At 42.3% G+C, this 19,373-nt stretch overlaps 1 protein-coding gene across 4 annotated transcripts in view; it reads right to left on the bottom strand.

Moving 5' to 3' along the window:
* Window positions 1-6,838: 6,838 nt before the first annotated feature.
* The window catches only part of PPP2R2C (protein phosphatase 2 regulatory subunit Bgamma), a 203,526-nt gene continuing 190,991 nt past the window's right edge, over window positions 6,839-19,373 (bottom strand). For all 4 annotated transcript variants that reach the window (XM_086611489.1, XM_009988145.2, XM_086611490.1 and 1 more), the window contains 2 exons: window positions 17,166-17,257; window positions 6,839-7,130 (listed from right to left, as the gene is read on the bottom strand). In XM_086611489.1, the coding sequence (XP_086467615.1) occupies window positions 6,839-7,130; window positions 17,166-17,257 (384 nt within the window). The remainder of the gene's footprint in view (window positions 7,131-17,165; window positions 17,258-19,373) is intronic.

The following is a 19,373-nucleotide window of genomic DNA, read 5'->3' as shown; positions in this document are numbered from 1 at the left end:
CGGATCAATGATGAAATTCAGATTTGCTGCAGGCATGGTAAGGAGATTTCACAAGACCTGTGTTTTGGGATGTCCACGTAATGCAGAGAGAGGCCTGGCTCTAGTCTGTGATTCAGCTCAAGCCCATGGAAGAAGAGAACTGAGGGAAAGGTGTCTCTGAAGGCTGATAGTCAAGGTATTTACCCTAGAAGGGAAAAGATTGTATTTCTAAAAGTTGTACAAATCGGGGGATAGATGAAAAGACAGTATCTCATGAAGGGCGATAACAGCCCTGTGCCTATTTCAGTCTGAGTTTTCATTGTGGAACTGCTTTATTTCCCCTTGGAAACTCTTGAAGATCTTGTTTTGGCTCCTATGGGATGAGACCAGTACACAAAACCTCAGGGTTTCTCTGCAAAAAGATGCTTTTTCTGCACTTCACTTCCTGCAAGAGAGCAAACGACGTAGATGTGGGCCATAACAGCACCCGACTCGCGTACGTGGGGAAGGGAAAAGATTTCTGGAGGTCACTTTGGCAGGTGGATGTGCATAAGGCAGTTGTGCCCCTCTTCGTGAATTGCTGGAAGGGCTTTGTGTCTTCTACATGGCAGTTGCCTCTTTGCGGCGGATTTTTTAATTGAAGGTTTGAACAGTTAAACTGCTTTCTTAATGCATTGCTGGTTGCTAAGATACAATCTCTCTGATTCTGTAAATCTTCCACTTGAAATACAGTATATTGGCAAATGGGGCTTTCCTCCCTGACAGCTCAGGAGATGGGAGGTTTCGGGGCAGTTGCCACCATGCTGATGAGGAACTGCTCCTGCAGCCGGCAGAGGTGGCTGTGGTTGGTCCGGTGGTGGGAGTCAATGGGACTTTCGTGGCTTCTGGCCACTGGATGTGGCCCAAGATGGAGGCTGAAGGGAGAATGTGGGGAGTCATAGGATGAGGTGGAAAGAAAGGCAACGCAGGCAGAACAGGCAGCTCAATGGACTAGGAGGTGCGTGGGATAGAACTGGGGACAGACTGTGTAGACGGAGGAAGGGAAGTCCTTCTGTCCCTCACTTCAGATAGCTTCAGGCTGCAGTTGTCCTTCCCAAGCAAGAAACACCTCCTCTGCTCTTTCATAATGGATCTCAGGAGAGTTCGGGTTTGGGGCTGGTTTGACAGGACCTTGGGGATAAACTGTGCAAGGAGAGAATTCTGGCAGCTCCACAAAGGGATTAGGAGATGTCAGATTTAAAAGTAGCACTGGTTTCCTGGACGTTGGTTAGCAGTATTACAATAGCAGCTCAAAATAGACAAACGTTTTCAAAAGAAGCCCAGCTAGGCCCTACTTGGTCACAAAACATGTGGAGGAAGCTGGTCTAAAATAGCGCATCTTATCTCTTATTTCATACCAGAGTAAGTCTTTACCTGCTAAGCTTGCAGATAATATTTTTAACATGTTGACAGAGTGCAATTCATGCAGCAACATCTATCTGGGTTTGCAGATCAATAGCTGTGAGAAACAGAAAGTGCAGCTGTTCATCTCAGAGAGGTGTTAGCAGAGATGTCAGAGAACGATAATTGAACTGGCAACATTCTCCTCCCCACCTCTTGCACGAGACAGTCTGAGATGTGCACAAATTAACTGTGAGCATCGTCTCCTGTATCACAAACAGATAGCAATGCTAGTATCTCTCCTATTTGAGGGAAACCTCTGCTTCCTTCTGCATCTTCCCACCAAAGTGAGAAGGAGCCCAGTCCAGGGGGCCTAGCAGAGCTGTTGGGAGGTCTTCCAGCCTCGCAAAGGAGAGATTAAAGTGAGAGCCGGCCGGGGCTGGGACGTTGGCACAATTATTGGCAGTGGGGTCTCACTCTGGTGTCCTGCTTGGGCAGCATTTATTTTATAGATAGAGCATGGAAGAATACCAACCTCTTTGACCCAAATCTGAGACCCTAATTTCAGTTTTAATTACTTATTATTTATCATTTACAGTAAGTTTTTCCCCAGAGTTGTTCCTCCTGTTGGAGAAATAATGATGAAACCACAGAAGGTGGGGTTTCTGGAGTTCTCCGAGCCAAGTACTCCTCTCCCTGGAGCACTGTCAGTTTATGACCAGTTGAAGAATTTCGTCCTGTATTGAGTCTGCTTCAGAATCTGTTGTAATACCTTGGATCAGGCAGCTGCATGAGACACACACCTGCTACGAGTATGATTAGTACTAGTTTTAAAGAAGGAGTGGCTGCCCAGCACACCCCCGTCCTTTGATAGCGACCCTGTTGTAGGTTGTATTCTTTTGAGAGGCCATATTCTAAAAAGACTATATAGAGTCACCATGATAATTAAAATAATTGTTTAATGGAATTGATGATTTAAGAAGCTTGTCCTACTCATTGACTGTCTTCACTTGGCAAACAGCAAGACAAGTGATTAATTGTAGCTTGCCTGGCTGATCCTTATTCATGGCAGCTTTTACAGCTGAGGGAACTGAGGATTTTGCTCAGTCAGGTGCTTCACATGAAATGCTTTGCATCACCGGCCAGATTTAGGATCTTTAAGTAAGTGCCTAAAGAGTTGTGCTCACGTTCACGTGAATAAAAGTTCGATCCTCGTCCAACTTCAGAGAGAAGGAAAAAAATATCCCTGCTAAGAAAAGCTTTCTCATGGTGTGCTCTGAAAGCAAACCTTTCCGATGCACATGGCAAACTGTCCTGTACAGAATATCCAGACCATTTCAAAGCTTTGCAAAACGAAAGAAACATACCCTGTCCCCCCATCTTATGAAATTAGGCACAAGTTTTTGAATTTCAACCCACTCCAGTAATCCTGTTGCCTTCCAAGGTTCTACCACATGAGCAAGATAAGTGAATTCATGCTCTAATTTTAGACTTAATGCAATTTGCTAAGACTGAAATGGAAAAGGATACTACTGGGAGTGGGAGCAAATTGATGATAATAATTTTATTGGAAATCGGACATAGAAGGCAAACAATCCTTATACTTGCCTTCTCGTCAGGGATTAATAATCATAACATTGGAAGATCCAAACTTGGCTTGAAAGCGAGGCGACTTGTTGGCTGCAAACAGGAGAAGCAGGTGGCTCACACCAATATCCCTCCCCAAACCACGAAGGGTTAAATTTCCGTATGCGGCTACTAAGTGTGCGTGTGAAAATTTCCAAAGCATGAGAGTTAGCCATGTGACTCCTGCTCCTGCTGGGTATTTAGGGATGAAAAGAGAAACTGGAAAGGTAAATAGTGTATTGCTTGATGTGTTGATTTTCAGCTGAGATTTCTCTCTTCAGTGCCTAGTCATATTTGTCCATCTAAATGAGTGGGATTGACTGTGTCTTCCCAAAAAAGGCGGGGGGAGAAATTAGCATGCAAGCTCTGGGAGAGCTGTGCAAAGCAACACACTGCCTAATCTAACAGCTGAGGCACATTTATTCTGGGCTGCATCCAGGAAAAGGACTTAGTCTCTCCGTGTCTAACTGTCCTGTGCCGATGCCCAGGCGGTTTGTCACCCCGGGGCTCTGTGCGGAACACGCAGGCAGCGGGAGCTGCCTTAGACTGAGGTTCCCAATAAGAGCCCAAGATCTGGGACAAACACCACGATGACTGGGAAGGGTCAGTTCCCAGGTTTGACTGGGAAGTGAGCACTTCCCTAGCTTTAAATGTGTGTGTGCCAAGTCAACTTTTTTTGTTGTTCTTCTTCTTTTTTTATTTAATTTTCCCCTGGCATAGAGGTCGAAAGAGAGTGGTGGGGGGAAAGAGGGACGCTGTTCTGCTGGTAGCCCTCTGGTTTGTCACCTGGGCCAACATCTGTCCCATTCGGGAGGCCAGGCCTGGACTCATCCCAGACGTGCCCTCACAGTCTGCTGCACTGGAAGGTCTCCAACCTGGCCAGTGATGACCCTCATGCCATTTTTTCACCCTGTGATTGTGCGCATCCCTTCACATTGCGCATGTCTTTTATTCCATCTGTTAGGAGACTGAGATTCAAATCTCCTAAAGTCTGTCTTGGGCTGTGAGCAAAGGAAAAAGCTGGTCCAAGGTGTGAACCAAAAGTGTATCTCCAGCTCTCCTGTAACTGTGCACACTCTTCATCACCCTAAACCCACAAGTCAACCCCGTTCACGGCACTGTGTTTACTTCTCTACCTGCCACAACACTTTAAGTTCACACAGCTTGCCCTGTGAGTCCTGATCCCTGTGACTCTTCCTCCTTTGTAAAAGGAGCTGAGCAACCTTTTCATGTCTAGCTTAAAAATAAGCTGTGCCTTGAAGTCATCTATTTATGCCTTTTTGGTTGTAGTTTTATTGAAAAAGCTGGTATTAACATATTTATATTTTTATTCAACAACAGTTAGCTAATTTGTGCAACACAAAGAATGCAGCCATGAACAACAGCTTTCAAAACAATCAGATTTACCAACTTTACCATCACTTACTCTACACCACTGAAAGCTCAAACTAAAAGGAGAAAGAAAGTTGGAAACGTTCACAATGACGATGTTAACTTTCCATACATTCAAGAAACCAGGAAACCAATCTGTAGTAGCGATGTCAAAGACAGGAATGGAATACTGGTCTTTGAAACGTTTCTATTTATTTCCTCTATAATCACTTAATGGTATTTTGGTTGGGTATTTCATTAGTTTTATAAAGCTCCAAAGATATATTTCTTTATTTAATTTTAACACGTTCTTTTTGGTACCCAAAGCTGTAACAGAGTAAGGTACTTCAAATTAAAAACAAAAAATTGTTGTATTAAGATCTGCTTTATAATAAGTTATCTATAGAATCTTACTTGAGAATGTTAAAAGCTAAATATATGTTTTAAAGTACTTCTAGCTGTAAATGCCAATATGAGCTTATAGGATTTTTTTTTTTTTTGAGCTGCAAAAGTTAATGGAGGAGGCCAAAAATCAAAGAAATTGTATGACACCCTTGAAGCAGTAGTTTGGCATTAACAAGTTTTCTATACAATTTACCACATTCTTAAATCTTTTTACAAGAAAAAAAAAAAGAAAAGCAATTTTGTTAAATTTCATTAGAATAAATATGTACATATACTGTCCACCCCTGCTACAGCATACAGTATTTTATAAACAAACATTCCTCATTCCCTTTAAAATTAACCTACACATTTCATACCGTATGTGTTTAGTGTGGCTGGAAACTGATGCACATGCGTTTGTGCTTCTACACACAAAATATACAGCATTGATCTAGAAAACTTCAAACAGAGATTTCATGTGTTGTGTCAGGATGTCATATAAAAGCTGTAGACTTTTTTATTTTTAGTTCTTGTAAGCAGAATTTGACTCACCCTTTCCCCAAACCAAAATATAAAAGCATGCAGATCCCTTCATCAGTACATTCTCCACTTACCAAGAAATCAGTGCATAAAGGCTTAAATAAGACATTTTTTTTCTGAGGAGTTTTAATATGGGCAGATTAACAGATCATCTGAGTTATGTTCTTTTATTCAAGGTTCGAGGAGAAATCCTTTGAGATATTAATTTTGCAGCCAGAGCTATTAGGGATGCAGCAGAACTTTCTTTTCCTGGATTAAGAGGACTCCCTGCCCACTGCACCAGTCCCGTATAATTCCTGCGTGTGGTAGGCCGAATGCATGTACTTTCATTTCCCATTTACATCACTATTCATTTGGAAACAGAGATAGATCTAAAGGTATTTATGTGGAAGAAGCTTTTGTTTGGTTTGGAGTTTTCGATTTTTCGTATTTCTCCAGCAATAATTTTGTCGCCCAGCAGCGGACTCATGTTAAAACATTAAAATTCACTGCATTTCCCACTAGCGTTCTTTCTGCCGTTACAGATCCCACGGCACTGCCTGTGTTCCCCAAAGGCCAGGCTTAATATGACCACGCTGCAGAAAACAAACGAGAGACCTTCTGAAGCATCTAGCAGTGATGTAACTTTGTTCCCACTGAAGTCAATCATTGCCTTCCAGGACAGCACCTCTAGCCGAGGTTTGCAGAACTCCAGCCCCTAAACAGTAGGACAGGTTTGTGTGTTAACTGCCAGGCTGTGTCTGACCAGCCAGGCCCTCTGGAGTGGCAATACCGAGTTTTTTAATAGTCCTCCACGTGACGAAGATACTAGTTATTGTTTTAAACAGAGCAGAGATCTATGGAGAATGAACTTTTTAAAATAAGCTGGCTGAGTAACTATACCAGTCTGTCACTTACTCACTCGGGAAGTTGAAGCACAAAGTTAGTAATGTGAATAAATAAATAAGTAAATAAGAGGGTGTTGTAAGGAAGGGAATGGGATGGGTGAGACAGGGCAGGTTCTCACCAGCAGGGATTCTGCTTCCCGTTATAATTGTCACAAGGCCCCTCCGATGTGCCACGTGCTCTAAAGGGATGTGGCTATCCGTTCACTCAAACAGGCCTGGCTTAGTTGAAAAACAGGAAAACGTTACTGAAAACAAAATAATCAAGAGATTGAGGCAAAAAGCTCTAACAATGTGGTAAATGCTGTGGACTGCAAAGCAGGCAGCGCACCAAACCAAACCAGCATGGTCCTGTGAACCGCTGAGACCCTCGAAAGGACTGCCAGGAGCTCAGGAGTCTCAGCCCTCCTCAGGAACACTCCCAAGATAATAAATACCCCTGTTTGTTTAAAGGAACTGATACAGACCACAGTACTGGATTTGCAGTCGTGCCTTTTACTCATACAGTTGCAGTGATGGAAAATAGTTGGCTTGTCACCAATAATGATACAGGCTGAGGGATGAAAGGATGCAACCTACAAATCCCACCACAGAAGCCACAATTTTTGCGAAGATCGCATCCTTCTACAACTCTCAAGAGGCTGGTTTGTAAATATAGAGGGATATTGATAAATCTAGTGCATTTCTGAGTTCACTTTATCCTGAAATATGTACAGATTGTTTGTCGCTGCTATAGCAATGATGTTCTCAGTTGGGTGCCACGCTGTGTGCAAGATCTTCTTAGTAAAGTCCAAACTGTCAACACTGATGTCATCTTTCCTCCGTTTGCCTCCGACGCAGACTCTCCGGGGCTTAAGGATAGCTCGTGGTTTACTGCTCTCTCGGGATGCCTCCAAGGTAACATCCCGCTTGGTATTTCGGTCAAACATTCGAAAAAAGTTGTTGTATGCACCTGTCATTATCACACTGTAGAGAGAAGGAGAGAGAGAGAGAGAGAGAAAACAAAGACAATTGAACAGTGGCTTGTGGGAAGTCTACTAACATGACTGGATCAGGACAGACGAGCTTTAACCTTAGGATAAGATGACTTCTGGTTTCAGCTGGGAAAGAATATAAACCAGGATTTTTCCCAGTACTCCCCAGAGCGAATAGTTTTCTTCTACCAATGTCTTCCCCTTCCCTATTAGAGTATTCCATGAAAATTACAGTTACCCCAAAAACTCGCATCCTGAAGCATGCACAAATGACAGGACCCTGACATCATGAGACTGACTTCACAAGACAAGAAAAGAAATATGTTCAAGTAAGTTATTTTTAATTACGCTCCAGCTTTTTATCAGCATTTAAGGATCATATATTTCAGGCTTTTTTCTTCCTCCAGAGCCTTACCTCTTCTGACAGCTGAGATTTACCATGATTGCAGAAACAGTCTTTCAAAAAAAAAAAATCTCCAAATATTTTAAACCTTTTGATACAATAGTAAGATTTAGTACAAAATTACATATTTCAATGAATATTTTGAAGAAAGGTGTTTTGACAGGTTCCGAAAAATCACACTGAGTTTGCACAAGTAAATTCTTTCCAGAATAAACCCTTTACCCTTCTGAAGCCATAGACCTTGCAAGTCTAGACACCATTAAAATTTGTATCTACGATGCCTCTTAAAAGTAAGGACATCGATAAGCAGGATTCTGTCATCTCTTGCATGAAGTGTGAATGAAGCTTCAAGTCAGGATATATTTCTGGGTCTGGGAGAAAGGGACAGAAAACATACCTCAATCTGTATAAAAATTACCCCATTAATCAGCTTGTAGTTTGAAATAATGGATTTCCAGTTGCTTCATTGCCCCAGTCCCTAGGGGAGGATATTTTGTCACTAACTTTAATGAATTCAGGATTTCATCCACGGCCCTCAGGTTATTGGATTAGCATAATCATGGATTTGAGACCCTTGTTTGAAAGCTCATCCCCTGTGAACTTTTTCCATATCTGAAGCCAGGGTCACACTCTACTCTCCTGTCTCAGCCCCAAATAGGGTGTTTTTATGAATTTCCATTCTGGAAGGGGAATCCACCCTGAATGGTCAAGTCTCCACAGGAAAAGCTGTACAGGCAATCAGAAACTATTGAGAGCATATTCCTTTGCCTCGCATATAATAATCTAACCTCCATCTCAAGTGACAGTTACACTGCTTTAGCACTTTGCTGTTGTTTCCCACTTCGGGGGAATCCATGTCGAGCAGCGTACTGGCCAGGAGACCACGGCACATGCCACCGTGGGAGAATAAGGCATAAACTATACTCTGTCATACAGACACTCCCTAGCTGATTAGATTAGATGCTCCCGGATTCAGGAGCTGTCTTACACTACATGCACAGCCTCCAGCCAGTGTTGCCTTGATCTCATTTGGGGCCATTAGGAGCTACTGTAATACAAATGAATAATGTACTGAAAAAAGCACAAATGGGAGCTGTGCAGCTAACTGCTTTTGCACTACGGCTACTGCCCGACAGCTGCGCTGCTCGCTTCGGAGACACTGCAGGGTAACTAGAGCAGCCGAGCTGGATTTGTGTGCTGTGAATCACTAGCAGGACTGCCAGCTCCATCCTGATTCCATGTTTGCTGATGGCATACTGGAGTTCGATGACAGCTGATTCCACACTGAGCCTTTTGCAGCTCCTGAAGCGCTAAAAGGAACTATTGCAAACCAGATAAGCGTAGCACAGACGCAGCATGCACAGCCCTCAGCAATAGCTCACCCACAGCCTTCACCCTGACCAGGGGCTGCTTCCCTGAGGTCTGCAGGCAGCACATCCCCTGGCACTACTGCTGCTCTGCTGCTGGGTTCAGCTGCAGCCAGCCCTGGCAGGGAGCCATGGCAGGGAGCTGCTTCACTGCTTGGGAGAAGGCAGAAGCAGTACCTGCCCTTGGGTTGTCTGCAGTGAGGTTTCCCTTACCCTCCCCGCCTGCAAAGGCCTGGCACAATCCCACTTAGGAAGGCACAAGTTAACAATATCACAAGCTTTAAAAAAAAAAAAAAAAAAAAAAAAAAAAAAGTCAGTGTGACAGCTTGATAAAATGTATCCCAGAAGCTGCAGAAAGCCTATTGATCAAGATTAGTGCCCATTTCAGAAACTGAATCAACAGCAGTAAATCTAATGTTTCACTCCTTTCAAATCACCATGTCTTGTCATTACAGCTCCTGCCGTAATGGTTATTCACAACATGAGAAAGCTGAGGTTATTTCATATCTCAGCGCTAACATACACAATTTGTGATGCAACAGCCCAGCACAGTACTGTGGGTTTTTTCCCCCCAGGCAAAATTTTGAAACAGGTTCATAACACTGGGGCACTCTGTGCCATGGGCTGCGGAGCTGTGGTTCCCAGGGGAACGAGGAGCATCCCTCCAGATGAAGGCAGGAAGCATCAGGGGAGCAGTTTTCACGCAAGCAGAGTACCAGTGCACCAAATGCACAGAGAGGTGTTTGTCAAGAATCTTATTTTGGGAGGTTTTGCTTGCAGTAAAACTGCCTTTACAGTCCATTTGCTTTTTAATTTCTTGAACTCTAGCATATCCTTAAAAGCCTGCTTTCTTCAGTTGGATTTACTGCAGTTATTTTTTTTAACATATGTAGATGACTACTTTTCATGCTGGCCCTGTTTTTCTGCAGTTTAATGGCTCAGTAAAAAATAGCATTATGTAAATGAGAAAGTGCCCATTCTTGTTCAAGGTCACAAACACAGATGGATTATAACCTTACCTGCTGCTTAAAATAACAATAAAAGAGAGTGAGAACTAGATGTAAGCCTGCAATTTATTCTCGTTCAGGAAAATATAATGTACAATAATGGAATGTATGCGATAAGGAGAATTTTGTGTGTGTATATATAAGAATAAAAATTGTAGCTGAGTATAGGAAGAGTCTGTTTTATATTTCCAGACTCTTTGCTCTGCCCAGCAGTGTTTTGATGAGTGTTTGCACAAAACCCTTACAAGTGAGGCTGGTTCAAGAAATCAAACAAAGCTCCTCACCCAGAACACCCCACATTAATTCAATAGGTGTGTAAGGGAGCTGCCCAGAAAAGCTCTGCCTAACCACCTTCAATTTTATTCAGAAAGTAGGTTTTCAAGTTGTGCTACTCCTGATCAGAGGTACTGTCATCTCAGCCATACAGGGGTATTTAGGACACAGAACACAGCCCAGTGCACCCTGCGGAGCAGCGTACAGATAGCTCGGGCTGGAGCAAAGCTGCTGATTGACTGTACCCAGGTCAAGCCACCACAGCTACAAGCAGCATGAATAAAACACAAAACAAAACAAAACCCCACAACAACAACAAAAACATTTTAAAAAGGAAAAAAAAGCAGGGAAAAACCGCAATGGTAGCGCCATGGCTGCCACTGCCTACATTTCATGCATCAGCAGCCTAGCCAGTGCTCTGGAAGGAGAGGCAACAGCTCGTATCTGAAGGACCTCAAACGCATCCGCACAGCTCCACGCCGACCCTCCTGCGCTGCCCCGCGAGGGGAACACGTTTTCCTCTCCGCATGGTGTTGCTCCGCAGAGCACACGGAGTACTCTGTGCTCTCGCTTTTAGAGCTGCTCCAAGCAAGGTCTGAGGGTTTCTGACAATTCTTCAAATGTGCACGTTTTGAGCAACACAAAATGCTACTAATTCATCCAGCCTTCACTGACACTGGGGCATTCTTGCTTATTACTGAGGCATTCTGCCAAACTTCAGTTCTCACACAGAGTTGCTATGGCCCTAAGTATTATCCATTTTCCTTTTTTTTCTCTTTACAAGAAGGGCAAATGTATTCTTACAGAAGGTAAAAAGGGAAGGAGAAACTCCAGTGCAGTCCAATCCTACCTTTATTATATTGACTTTTCTTCTTACTCCCTCCCTAGTTGCCATTCTGTTTTCTTTTTCTCTTTCTTTCTCTACAATCTTGACTCTGGTCTTTACCATGCTTTCCAATTAGATTTTTCTTTCCCCTCCTCTCTTCCTCCTCTCTCCTCTTTTTCCATTTCCCTCTACCCCACTCTACAGTTTTTATAAAACACCGTATTTGCTTCTCTCTCCTGCCAGTGAAGTGTCCTCCCTAGCTTCATCCTCTGTTCCTTGCTCTGTCTTGCCTCTTTTGCTTCACTCTGCCACTTCCCTTTCTCTGTTCCTTATTTTCCCTCTCATCTCTTCATTTTATTCTTGGAAGTCCCACTGCTCAATCTTTCTTTGCCATCTCCCACTACCTCTACTCTTGCTCACTCTCATAGACAATGTGCTCAGCCCTCAAGGGCTTTGGGCTCCCATCCTTGCCTTCTCCTTTGGGCTGAACATGACAACCAGCAGTTGTACCACTGACGTGTAATTTAGGGCCAGAGTTTTAGGGTCTGTAGCACCACTGTAACAACTACTGATGGCTTCAGCCATCTTTAAGTATCTTAATACCTTTAAACATCTGGCTTTCAATATTTTGGTTTTGGTAATGACTCATTGTTAAATGAAATACTTCAGTATGTGGCTTCCTTCTCTAAAGTTCTGCCTTTGTTGGAAGGCCAACAAATTCCCTACTTCACCAACCTCAAGTACATCTGAATAGGACTTCATAATTTGTTCTAAACTGCAGTGACATCTTCCACGATATTTTTTAGACACTAAGATTCCATCAAATATGTCACTTAGTAAGAACTGGCGTATCTCTGTCATTCTCATATCTGTTACTCCTGTAATTTGTTCAGATTTCTTTATTGCAAGCCAAGCTCTTAAACGTCATCCGTATTGTGGTCGTCCTTGCATGCAACAGTTTTTATCAAAATTGCCCCATTCAGCTGCCTTCTAGGATGTCAGGGTTTGCCCTGAAACTCTAGGGACATCAGCTGGAATTAAGGCTTGCTTAAAAACCAAACCATACTTGCTTCATGTTGTTTTGTCTTGGTTTTGTTGTCTTTTTGGTTTTGTTTTGGTTTTTTTTTTTTTTTAAAGACTCTGTTATAATAATTTTTGGGCTAACTCTGGCCCTGATTGGTCTTCCTAGACGCACAGAAATTTTTCTTCACCTGCAGATCTCTATTGCCTGGAAAAATCGAGCTTGTGGCAGTTTTCCCCTCCTCTGTTGCTCAAGAGCTCATGGAAACCATGGGATGGTGTGACAGGACTAAGGCTGGGCAGGCTTCAAGGACCAGTGCATGCCAGGCTTAAGGACAATAGAAAAACTAAACTAGCCCTGTTAACCTGCCCCTCACTGCTAATGCGGCAGCAGAACTTCATTCCCTGCGGCAAGAGGGGCTCAACAGCAAATCCGAGCAAGTGTGAGGGAAGGCGACTCAGAGCAGCTTCCATCAGAGCTTGGCTCCAGACATGTAAATCTCCACAAAGGAGTCCCTCAAGGCACCCAGCATGAAAAAGCACCATTTCTTTGACCTGAAACTGTCTCCCTAATTATATTTTGAGCCCCTAAATTTTCAAGATTTCACTAGTATGTGCACCAGTGCAGAACAGCACATCTGCAGTCTCCTGGGACCAACAAGCAAAGGCCACCAGATCTGGTTTTGTGACAAGCTGACCTTATGAGAAGAAAGGATTGGTTCCAGGAAAACTCTTCAAAAACATTTTTAAGGGAATGAAAAATGAGATTTGTTATGAAAAATGGAAAGGAGGAAGAACTGTTGCAAACAGTGGGTGCCTTCTGGCATACTGAGGAATTTTCCTTTATTCTGCACTGTGTGAAGCAACTGACTCCCCATCTCAGAGAAGGAACATCTTTAAACCTGCTGGGGACTGTGCCAATAGGAAAGCCTGAGACACCAGATTCAGGGCTGTGGCACTCCAGTACACCTGGCTGGGATAAGACTGAGAATAAGATCAGGGGATCTCCAAGTCCTTCCAAGCTAATATTTGACATGCTGGGCCTTAAGAACAAAATGATGTCTTCAAGCTCTCCAGCATGGAGTGTGCAGCCAGACAGGAATAGACTGTTAACATCTTATCCACTGGGACCTGCCAATTCCGCCTGATTAGAGTGAAGGCTGACAGATATTCAGTGGGATGAATGGCAGTTCAGCAGGAAAGGACTGACTGAACAGTTGTATGTGACTTCACTTATCTGCTTACAGCATATCACTTCTCATGACGGTATTCAGAATTCTCCCTGGAAGGGTTCCCATACACCCATTCATTTGAGAACTTAAATAAAAAGAATAGTAATTAAGGTATTCATTTCCTACCATGCAGAATTACTACACTATTTTTTCTTTTACTGGCTTCTCCTGTAACTTACAAACAGCTCCATAGGTGCTGATTTTTGAGGTAAAACTGAAATAACAAAATGAGTATGGTTGACAGCAAGAAGAAAACAGTGTCCTGTGGGTCATTATTAAAAGATCTGACTTTGGAAGCAAATGGAAGAACTAAATTAAACCGGCATATAAATAGGGCTCGCATAGTCCACATAGTCATGTAATGATGTATATACAATAAAGATGGCATGATTTTAGTGTAATATACTCAACTACAGATAATATGTGCTCATCTGGTTGAATTACTGTAAGACTCCTGCTTGACTCCCTCCCCTGACCACTGCTGTTGCCAAAGTACATAGTGATTAATGTGCCCTTCAGCAAATGAGATCGGGTCTGTCTGATCATATTAGTTCCTGTTCATTGGAGTAACTGAGCATCAATCACGTTCTAATCAGAGCTCACGTACATTGATTTTTTTTTGTAAACAGTCTCACCATCAGGTTCTATCACAGCCTAGATTAACTCCTTAGTAATGACAAAAATTAATGAAAAGTATTTTCACCTAAATAATAAACATGCTTTCATTTTTAACCGAACAATCCTGTCACTTTAAACTGTCAATGTAGCTTTAAAGTCTGCAAAAGAGAAAAATAACATGTTTAGAACTGCAGTTATTACTGTTCTGTATACGTATTAATAATATAAATACAGTACTGCAGCATCTTTTAAGATTACCATTTTTAATAGGCATTGCTTACCCTTAGCAGCAGTCCTTTTTAAAAAAAAATACACAGCAAAAGGATCAAATTAAGTGACCTTAATATTCAAATGAACTGTTCTTCAAGAGGTATTGGTATCCAAATATAATTTAAATTATGATCCATCAAAAAAAAAAAATCTTTGTAGCAAAACAACACAATACTTGTCATATACAGAAGCAAGAAGCTCAGAAGAGTGAATTTTCATCAAAAGATGAACATCAGTGCTGATACATTTGACTCTTAAAAAGAAACAACTAAATTAAAGTGAACCCTTATCTTTTGTGAAATGTTGCCAGCTTCTCTATTCAACAGTTTCTTACAATCAAGAGCAGTGTATTGTGTTTTTTGACAGATTTGGTAACCGTGCACGACGAACAACGCCCCAGTGTCTGGGCAGTACAATACATGAAGCCCTCACAGTCTGATGTTCCCACTTAACAATTACTCACTGCATTGATTTTTCTGATCTGTCAAGTAGGAACGAAAATATTACACTCACTTTAAATCCTGATATTGAATAATATTTCTATTATTACCAGGCAACTATCCAGAGAGTGGTCTTACTGCACTAATGAGGACAGCAGCACTTCATTTGAATGCAGAAGAAAGACTCTGAGCCTGAGACCACGTGGCTGTCCATCCTGTACAGCACACTGGCAATTCCCATCAAAGATAAGCAAAACAGTTTGAAAGGATCTGAAAAGCTCTGAATCTTTGTCAAAGTTTCAAAATACCTGAATGATTTGATTGCGTGGTTCTTCTGTGCCAGATTTAGGCAGGCATCAGTATTGTCCACATTCCCAAGAAAGGCTTTTATTTTGGTATTTCCAGTAGGACCAAACTCAAGCAGTAACCAGTCTACTGAGGGAACCCTCTGCTAAAACATCCATTCACGCATGGGTTTGGGAGGTTCAGAGAAAAGCCCCGAAACGTGGATCTTCCCCTGAAACTTCTGTGTGTCATTCCCACTTTCTGATCATATCAAAGCCGTTTCCACAACAGCTAGTACCTAAGTTGCAGTCATAGAAATCTGGGAAGAATTTTGCCCAGTGTTGTCCACCTATGCCGTTAAATGGCCAGCAGCTTGTATCACTCAGGAATACTCGATGCTGAATTAATCCTTGTCAGAAAACACATGATCCTGGCATGCAGACAACACAGATAACGGAAGTATACAGTTTCATTTGCATAAATGATACAAGGTAAAAGTTTTATTTCTTAGTAAAGACAGAATCTCTCCACGGGGCAGGTAGAAGAATTGAGCAAAGTGAAGCAGACCAAAGAGAAGATGCCCCTTGCACAGTGTACGGCATTGCACGTTGTACGGCATTGCACTTCATCTGCATTTGTGGAACACAGCACTGGAATAGACCTTGTTCTGCACTTCCAAGTTCAGATGCTTGCCATTTTAACCAATGTCTCATGTAACTGCTTTCACAAATTTCCTGAGCACCATCATCAAAACAGTTGGACTTCTTAAATCTCTGCCACTCAGGATGGGAAGACTGCTCCACACTGTCACTGTTCGAACTACCTATCATTTCCACGCTACAATTACTTGCTGTCACTCAATACCTATTTGCTCTTGTGTCATTATCATTCACATTTAGATTAGCTAGATCCTTATCCTCTCTATGTATACCTCCTTGATATACTTACTAGGAGCAAGTATAATCTTGGCTTCTCTTTTGCTAAGCTGATCAAAACCAAAACTCCTGCCCTCTCCTCTCTTTAGAGCAGCTGTTTGCCCGATTAGTTCATACACCTTGGAGAGGAGGGACAAGAAATGTGTAACTGCAGTCCAAAGGTCTTTGAATAAGACCCTAACATAATGTCACCACTACTCCTCTCTCTGCTGGATACCCCAGTCTTGCCCACTCAAGGATCATATTTGCCTTTTCACAGCTGCCCCACACTCTGTTTCATAGTCCCTGCCCAGTCCAGGGGGGCAGGCCTGCTTCAAATACAATGAGATGGACCGTTTTTCTCTTTTCCAAATGAGCAGCTAAGTGAGTTGAAGGCACAGTTCCAGGCTCTCAGCAAGTGCCAAACTTTGCCTCTTGGCTCCCAGCTTTGCTGAGCCATGAGTTACTCTGTGCCATTCAAAATTGGCTCCTGTGCTCTCTTTCACATGCATTTCATAGACTGCTAATCCCTTCCACAGTCACCTCACACATGAACATCCCTGTGAGCTGTTTCCAATTGATAAGATGAAGGTTTATGTTTTCTTTTAACTAAAATCCTCACCTGACATTATACTCCTGGATTTCATCCATTTTTATCATCCTAGTCCTCTCAGCCGCTCAGTTCTTCCTGCACAATATTCCTACTCCCCAAAGTACTGCCACCACTTGCTAACATTATGGCATTAGCACATTGCATCCTCACTCGCACTCTCTGACTTCCTGTGCCATTATTTCTCATGAAAATATTCAACAAGATATTATGTCCAAGATAAAAACCAGGACTTCTCCTTCAGCACACAGGGAAAGGAACTGCTCTGACGAGGGTACGTATCAGAAGAAACTGTCGTTTATGTCAGTGGGAGGGTGGCAGCGGTTTGTAGACAATCAGTGGGTGCCTGTGACTGCCTTTCCTTGCTCTGTTTCCAGTAAATGAACTAGATTTCTGAGGCAGCTCATGTAAATACAGAACCACACAAGCTTCCTTACTGGGTTGGTGGGGCTGTGCAAGTTGGTAGCATTCTTTCCAACTCTTGCAGCCTACTTATGATTTCGGTGAAAACAGACAGAATTTGAAGGGCTTCTTCCCCTAAGGCATGAGTCAAGATTAATAAGGTATACATCGTGTCTAAGGAGGTCAGAGACACAAATGCATCAACATCCAAACACCTTTTATCAACCTGAACACTGGTATGTGACAATGTAAATTGATGTGGAAAATAACCACATGTAACATTTTACTTTCTGATTGTTCCCCATCATATGGGAGCTCTTTTGCTAAACGAAGACAGTGATGGACATAAGGATGGATTACCTGTCTGATCCGTTCCATGCACATTCAAACTTGTCAAAGATGCAGTCATTTTCATAGAGGGAACACAACTTGCTCCTAAGGTAATCATGGACCTGTTTCAAAGAAAATAACTGTTGTTATTCTTGAAATAAAACAAAATATAAAACTCCACAACCAGCCCCCCACTCTCCACTTTATCTCCCACGTTCACTTTGAAAATGTGCTGCACAGATTGGTAGCTTTGCAGAAGATACTGTGTTTAAACTCTAAAGAAGCTATCTGTACTTTTCCACAGCCCAATTAACTAGGTGCTACAGAATTATTGCTGCAGGAAGGCATGAAGCATACCTCCCTCAGCAGGCTGCAGACCACCCCTCTTCAACATATTTGTTTCCTGCTTGGGTGATTTTCTCAGTGCAAACCTAATTCCCAACGACATTTCACCAGCTGACACCCTAGATGTGCTAATTAATGTGCAAGAAACCTAATTTAAATAGTAACAAAAATGTCATAGTCCAAAATAAGTGGACTTTCACTTGTTGTGGCAGAAAGAACTCGGCTCCATTAAAAGAACTGTAGTGTATGGTATTACACATATTTGGGAAGGTATTTCAGAAGTCAAATACAGTAGAAGGTTCCAGTTGCACAGGCTGCAAATTGGAGCACTAATTTAGCCCAAGGATATCTCCTAGTTGGCTGAGACTTAAAACCAACATTGTAAATTCTCACTTACATACTTGAAAAGTGGGACTAACCAGCAGAAGACCTCTCCTCTGGGCCACACATCTCTGCTGAACAAAGGTTATTATAAAGAGGCAGATCTCATGCAAACTGTTTCAACCCTTTGCTGAATTTGATTAGTTTTCTTGCTGGATGATTGGTTTCATTCCACAAGGAAATAACGAGCTAGAAAATCCCTGCCCAGATGAATTTACTAACGCATTTTCACTCCTGATGTTTTCTTCTAGCTGTTGTAGAAACTGTAAAACATAGACATGTGGATGGCCTCTCAGAGCATGCATACCAATCCAATAGCCAAGGGGCATAATTTACCTCTGGCATACGGAGGTACTGGTTCTTGCAAGTCCAGGGAGACTGTTCCTGATCATGGATGCTCAGCATCCTCATCAGGCCTGCGGGTGTAAACATTTCTTCTAGCAAGGTAACTTCTACCAACACCACATGAGGGACGACAACCTTTCACCTATATTTTCTTTAAAGTAACTCGTTTTCAATAGCCAAATTCTACAGTATTGTGCATGTCATGTAAGGTTATAAAGGATTATAAATTTTAGTCATGGATCAATTTTCAATAATAGATGAGTGAACACTGAGCTGTACATCAACAGATGTACATCAACAGATAATGTCTTGTACAGCAAATAATAGGCAAATAAAATGCAGATAAAACATTTCACAATTAAATGCATTTACCCTCGCAGTGAGTAATAGGTCAGAATACTTTTAGTACTGATGCAGTTTCTTGCACCCTCTGTAATTCTTTCATTTTCTCTTTACTTAAAGCCTTTTTGTGTTAGCAGTGTAATTTGTTACAGAACCGGAGTTCTTTCCTTTATCATCTTTGTGAGCTCCCAACACTTGGAAGAAATAGAAAGGTTGGGTAAGGCAGGAGAAGGAAGCAGATCGCATTTGCCTCATTGACTGCCATTCCTAGGTCTTCCTCTTGTTCCCATTTCCAGCAGCCATCTGTCATGGCCATCGTCATGTACACACCCTTTGTAAAGTGCGTCCAACTCCACAGCTTGCAGCTGTGCCTTTCTATCAACTCTGTCAAAAAGCATTTTGAAGTTTCTCTCTCAGATTTCTTACTGATCTCTTCAAGGTCTCAGCTCCTTTTTGTTGACTGACTGCCTGCAAATTTGCACTACTGCCTTGGACGTTCAGCTTGCTCTTCATGTGGACTCTTTACCACATTTGACCACATTCAGACCCTCAGAATGCCTATGAGAAACTAACTGGAAGAAACATTTAATTTTCACCTTGCTTGCATGTTCATCTGCCACTACTGATTGAGGGTAAAATCCGATTTATCCTGTCTGTACATATTTTTCTTACCATATATGACTAGGACTTGAATCCCAACCAAATTCATTCCTAACTAATTACAAAAAGCCTTCTCTTTTTCTTCACTGCACTGTTTTAGGTCAGACTTCCATGCAATTGTCTAGCAATTCTGTGCTCCAGACTAACACAGCAACGTGACTACAC

The sequence above is a fragment of the Tauraco erythrolophus genome, chromosome 5, assembly GCF_009769465.1.
Source record: "Tauraco erythrolophus isolate bTauEry1 chromosome 5, bTauEry1.pri, whole genome shotgun sequence".
Taxonomy (NCBI): domain Eukaryota; kingdom Metazoa; phylum Chordata; class Aves; order Musophagiformes; family Musophagidae; genus Tauraco; species Tauraco erythrolophus.
This window is presented reverse-complemented; position numbering and strand designations above follow the sequence as displayed.